A 6000-nucleotide genomic window follows, 5' to 3' on the forward strand; every position below is an offset into this window, starting at 1 on the left:
GCTGATAAAGCAGCACTTAATATTTTAGCATCAGAATTTAATCCCAATTGAAGATGGAGATTTTTGGACTTGAGCTTCCACCATACAGAGCAGATTATTTATGTTTCTCAATGGGGAAAAAACACACTGCTGGTTTTCTATTTATTTTTAACTCATCTGCTCAATATTTTCCCACTTGGGTCACATGGGGTCAGTCACTGGAGGGGAGGCTAGTCATTTCTGGGGCCAGCATAGAAACGCTACCCCTTGCAAATAAGTACTGAGCATCTTTGTTCGACATTTCTAGAGCAGGTCCTAACAACACATCTGTTAAGCTAAATGACAGGAAATGCCACTGTGTCAGAAGAAACCAACTTTCACTAGGCGATAATTAACTTTTCGTTGCACATTTGGCTCCTCAACTTAGTGCAGCTGAAGAATGACACAAGGTGTGAAGACTTTGTAGCCTTCTCACTTCTTCAAATAGCTTTTTTCACCCAGTTGCCAGGTAATGGTCGTCTCTGTGGAGATGCAGTAGAGGACGTGGGAGTAATGGCAACAAGGACGAACTCAGAAATCAGAATGGAAGAAAGTGATGGCATTCCCTCCCACCCCATAGAATTTCACTCAGTGAGCAGAACCAAACCTCATCAGAAGTTTGTGGAACACTGGGATTAATATCACTGCAGTGAACCGAAAACTCCGGCTGAAGATGATCCCCATTTGCTGATGCTCCTTCGATTTATCTTTTTCAGGGATTTTGAGGTGTCAAAAGTAAATGTCAAAGCATAATTCACATTCTGTGCAGGGTTTCGATGTCACACGGTCTGTTTTTTTTTTTTCTTGGGTGGGGGGTATTCTTATTCCTCCCATGGGCCCAAATGCCAACCCAAATGTGTTGAATTTCAATGAGCTAAAGGTCATGGGGCTTAGTTGGGCTCTTGTACAGACTGAGAACCTCTTACAGTGGAACCTCTGAAAGACAATCATTTGTTAATTGGTTAGCCTCTTTCAATGCATATTTTTCTTTTCACATTCGTATTCTCTTAACACCCTGCAAAACGACAGAATACACAAAACACAATTAGAGTATTTTATTACTTTCTGAATTGAGGGCTCATGCTGAGACCTTGGGAGTTTTTAGAGTATAGCCAATTTGTTTGCCTACATTTCTTTTGTTGAATTGTATGACCCACGCAGGAAGATCACGTAGCGATTAGAACATTTGCTTCACAGTTGAGACGTCAAGGATTAGAATCTTGGCTCAGAGCACGCATATTAGGTTAGTTGAAGAATAATAGTCCACAGGTGTGAAACTGTGAATGTGAGTGTGAATGGTTGGTTGTGTCTTGGAATTGGCTGACCAGTCCAGGGTGTACCCATCCATGAGTACCTCTCCAAGTCAAAATGTCCAAATTGGGATTTACCTTTCCCTTCGTGGCCTCATTTAATTCGTTAAGTGTTACAAGGTCTTAGGTGTGAAGGGGGAGCACGTGTTTTAATTTTGTTTTTCTCACTCTCATACTGGTCGCTGGAAGTTCAATATGGCATCTCATGACAAAGATCTCTCACAGCAAAACAATTGTTGCTCTTTATAACAATGGCCTAGACTATAAGATTGCAAACACCTTGAAATGGAATTGCAAGAACATAATGTGGTTTAACAGGACATGTTCCACTTACAACAGGCCTCATAATGGGCAAACAAAGAATTGGGTGCACATGCTCGGCTTCATATCCAGAGGTTCTCTTTGGAAATTAGAGGTATGATGCTGCCGGCAGACGCTGCAGAGGTTGAAGGGGCAGTGTGTTATTCTGTCAGTACTCAGACCATATGCCACACACTGCTCTAAATTGGTCTGCATGGCTGTTGTCCCAGAAGGAAGCCCCTTCTAAATACCATGCACAATAAAGCCTTCAAACAGTTTGCTGAAGACAAGCAGACTTAGTACCTGGATTACTGAAACCATATTGTCTGGTCTGATGACACCAAGATAAACGTATGGTTCAGATGGTGTCAAGCGTTCTTAGGGGTAACAAGGTGAGGATTACAAAGACAAGTGTGAACCACGAAAACCAACATGTACTGTTACATACTTAAGCAGCAGTTCCCTTCAGAAACTAAGCGTGTTATGAGACCTAAACCATTTTGAGCATCAGTGGGGCATCCTCACAGAAGGTGGAGAAGTGCACGGTCTCTAACATCCGCCAGCTCCGAGATGTTATGATGGAGGAGAGGAAGAGGATTCTAGTGGAAACCTGTGAAGCTTTGGTGAACTCCATGCCAATGTGGGTTAAGGCAGTGCTGGAAAATAATGGTGGCCATACAAAATAACACTTTGGGCCCAATTTGGACATTTGTACTTGGGGATGAACTGTACTCATTTTTGTTGCTCGGGGTTTATACATACACGTTATTCTGAGGGGACAGTAAATTTACACTGTTATACAGACAAGCCCTACACTGACTCCTTTATATTGTAGCAGTGTAATTTCTCTAGTGTTGTCCCATGACAAGATATAGTCAAATATTTACACAAATGTAAGGGGTTTATTCACTTTTGTGAGAAACTGTACTCCCAGGAAGCCTCGATTTATTCTGTTGTATGAAAGGCAACGGTTAGGTAAACAGATAAATTGTACCTTCTGCCATCTAATGTAAGAACAGTTAATTGTTCTGCATGTCACTATTTGTATCGATAGACGATGAAAGATACTAAAATGGAGAGGATCATCTAAAGGGGAATATGATGTACAGTATATAGGAATTTAATTGGTGAGAGTGGTAATGTGCAGATTGGTATTCAAGTTAAAAAAACAAAACACCAATGCTGGACTTCTGTTTAGAGAGATTAATATAGCTGTGGTCTATAATTATGCAACAATAAAATATAATACAAACAGAGAATCATCAGTAAAGCAAATAATTAGACCAATGTAACCAAGTTACAAAAATGACTGTATTCAGTGTTGAAAACAAACCACTTTCACATGAGGCTTCTTAATAGTTTTACAGTACAGCCTCATCAGTCTCACCTTTTGGCATCTTTGAAAACAATAAATATTGGGAATATGGCCTAACGGTAAAAAGGAAAAGGAAACTACACAGGCTATTGGTTACTATCGGGAGAGAAGTAAACAAAACTTCACTGTTGGTGTCGCATATGTGTGCTGCGTTCAAGGAATGTCAGTGTCAATAAAATCTTAATGATGGAATTGATAGGACAGAAACAATCCTATCAGTCAATGAAACGCAATTACAGCAAGCTTGTAAACATAGTGTGCTTTCTGAGAGATACATTATTTATAGTAAACAACAACAACAACAACAATTTTAGACCAATCTAGTGAAATTGAATAATTTCCCACAGCACAGCTGATGATATCCCAATGGTCACCAATATACAGTGGCACAGTGGTTGGGAATTACTAGTGTAGGGCGTGACTTGGGCGGATGTAGATTAAATTATAAATTAAACAAAAGATTAATATACATTACATAGTATCATTCCAAGAAGCTAAAGCGATCTGAAGGAAACAGTGATGAAAAGTAAAAGAAAGAGGACCTAGTTCTGAACCCAGAGGAATGTCCCGATTGCACTGCTAAAGTCAAACCTTCTGTTCCGGCCAGGATGACCTCCTCTTCAGTGTCTCCATCGTCAGTGGCGTGGTGTGCATCTTCCTGGCCGTGATCAAGTTCATGCTGGGAAAGGTGCTCACAAGTCGGGCCCTCATCACGGACGGTACGCTACTCACACTCAGGGAGAGCTGACACAGAGGTCTTCACACAGCAACAGCGAATCAGCTGCTTGTTTCTCTTTGAAGGCTTCAACTCTCTGGTGGGGGGCATTATGGGCTTCTCCATCCTCATCAGTGCAGAGGTGTTCAAGCATGAGCCCATGGTGTGGTACCTAGATGGGACAATAGGTGTCCTCATTGGCCTTATAATCTTGGCCTACGGAGTCAAGTGAGTGACAGGGCTTTTGGATTTGGTTTCTGGAAGAATGACACACTACATCATCTTCACTTTGTTCACAATCTCTGCAGGCTGCTGCTGGACATGATCCCACGAGTGAGACAAACAAGGAACTACGAGCGCTTTGAGTAACGCTACGCCGTCTGACGGCTCACAGTGGAGAAGATGTGGACAAAGAGGGAGGGACTGGAGAGACAAAGGGTCTGGTCTACACAGCACCCCCCAACCCACCCTTGCCAGAGACTCTCTGCAGAACCTGTGTGCCGATACCAACATTCTCTCCATTCAATTATTTGAACTGTATGGTAGATGTTGGCCATTTTAGAATGTAGTGTACAGGTATATCAACGTTCTTGATGAGGTTGATCATGATGCCTCGTTATTTCAATAAGACGAGGGGACTGACAGACAGGGCTGCTGGGACAAATGTACACAAACTGCTTTGCGAGAAATTTGCCAGCAGTTGATTCCCCAGTGCAGCAGGTCATGATAGAGTCAGCCCACAGCAGGAGTCAAACTGCAACATGAATGTAAAGAATTATGCAGGTCTGCTACCTTCAAAGAATGACATTTTCATGGTGGGACCAGTGACTGTAACTGAATGTACACAGTCTACCATTAATCCTATTTGATAAGAAAAGGAAGGAGTTTTGATGAAAAGTAGTTGTAGCCAAATAGCGTAAACAGTTTTTCTGCCTCTTTTCTGTGTGCAATTCGGTATTTTGGGTACATGTATTTAATTGGAACTCTACATGAGAAGAATTTGTATAATACGTATTGTTCTGTGCCTGTGTTCTAAATGTAGACATAACAGTTTTGACAAATGACAACTAACCTGCTGGAGAGCCTACTGCTGAATCTCAACAGTAAATAACTCATCGGTTCTGCTGTAATGTCAAATGTTTCACCAGTCGGAGAGTTTTTTTCACAGAAAAAAAAGGTTTATTTAAAAATAAAATTATATCCCTCTTATTCATTACAAATTGTGAACACAAAAACACCATTGTTATTCTTTTTGCCTATGGGAAACATCGCTGCTCTGGATGATACCTGAGACAGCACCCAAAAATATCAAACAATATACTGCAGTTCAGTTGTACAGAGGACAGCTTTGCACATGTGACAAAAAGGATGGGTCATCTGGGACAATACACAACACTTAAATTAACTCTGTGCCAGACTCAAATTGCTATCAGCTGCTGTCTCTTTTCGTATGGAAAGGCCAATACAAAGGTCTCAGCCTGATGAATGTTACGTAATTTTGATAAAGCGAATTAAAACAGTGATAAAGAATAACTGTTTGCGGCAGGTCTCCTATCAAATGTGAAATGTAAATCTACAGCATGTTTTAGCCAAGGGGTAAAACCAAACGGTGAGACATATACATGCATTTGATAATAGGCATGGTCAAAAGTATAAGGCAAACAGTAACTCAACTGCACTCGATGATAGCATTATGTCTGATCGTTTGTGTGCGCAGCACTGTTTATACAACCACTGCACACGACTGCGAACAGTAACATTAGCAAGAACATGAGGTGTCTTGGCTGGTCCACTAAAATGAGGAAATGTCATCCAGTGCCACTACACGGACAACACATTCTACCCATTAAGTCAATAGCATCCAATTTACCTTAGAGCAGTTACTCAAGGTCAAATATGTGGTTGTATTATTTGGAAAAATAACCAGAAAACATAGATATCAATGATTTACTACAGATCACTGGGAACAAATTGCTGCAAACTAACAGTATTACCCTTTCACAAAGTTTCTAATACACAAGAAAGTTTCTTAATATTACACTGAATATATTACAGATTTAAACTATACTTAACTAAATGTGATTCAAGGTGATTCAGTTCCATTCACCAAAGGAAATCCAAACACCAGATTCTGGTGAAGAAATCAGAACAACGGATTCTAGCTGATGCTGGGAGATAAGTTAGGGACTAAAGGTTTGTTTCCTTTTTTTTTTTTGGCAGGTGATGATCAGAACCTACGATACTGTAAAAAGGCACGTCATGCTCTCTGAAACACCGACTTA

The 6000-nt window shown here is 40.8% G+C and overlaps 2 protein-coding genes across 3 annotated transcripts in view; one reads left to right on the plus strand and one right to left on the minus strand.

The window, feature by feature from the left end:
- The window catches only part of LOC133488932 (transmembrane protein 163a), a 27337-nt gene extending 22432 nt beyond the window's left edge, over nt 1-4905 (plus strand). The window contains exons 6-8 of the mRNA XM_061797474.1: nt 3611-3722; nt 3805-3946; nt 4027-4905. Coding sequence (XP_061653458.1) covers nt 3611-3722; nt 3805-3946; nt 4027-4087 — 315 coding nt within the window. The 3' untranslated portion in view covers nt 4088-4905. The remainder of the gene's footprint in view (nt 1-3610; nt 3723-3804; nt 3947-4026) is intronic.
- mgat5 (alpha-1,6-mannosylglycoprotein 6-beta-N-acetylglucosaminyltransferase) overlaps nt 4875-6000 on the minus strand; it is a 152349-nt gene continuing 151223 nt past the window's right edge. For both annotated transcript variants that reach the window (XM_061797464.1, XM_061797456.1), the window contains one exon: nt 4875-6000. This exon is cut by the window's right edge and continues 1941 nt beyond it. The gene's annotated coding sequence lies outside the window, so the exon portion shown is untranslated.

This window comes from Phyllopteryx taeniolatus, chromosome 1 (assembly GCF_024500385.1).
Source record: "Phyllopteryx taeniolatus isolate TA_2022b chromosome 1, UOR_Ptae_1.2, whole genome shotgun sequence".
Lineage (NCBI taxonomy): Eukaryota > Metazoa > Chordata > Actinopteri > Syngnathiformes > Syngnathidae > Phyllopteryx > Phyllopteryx taeniolatus.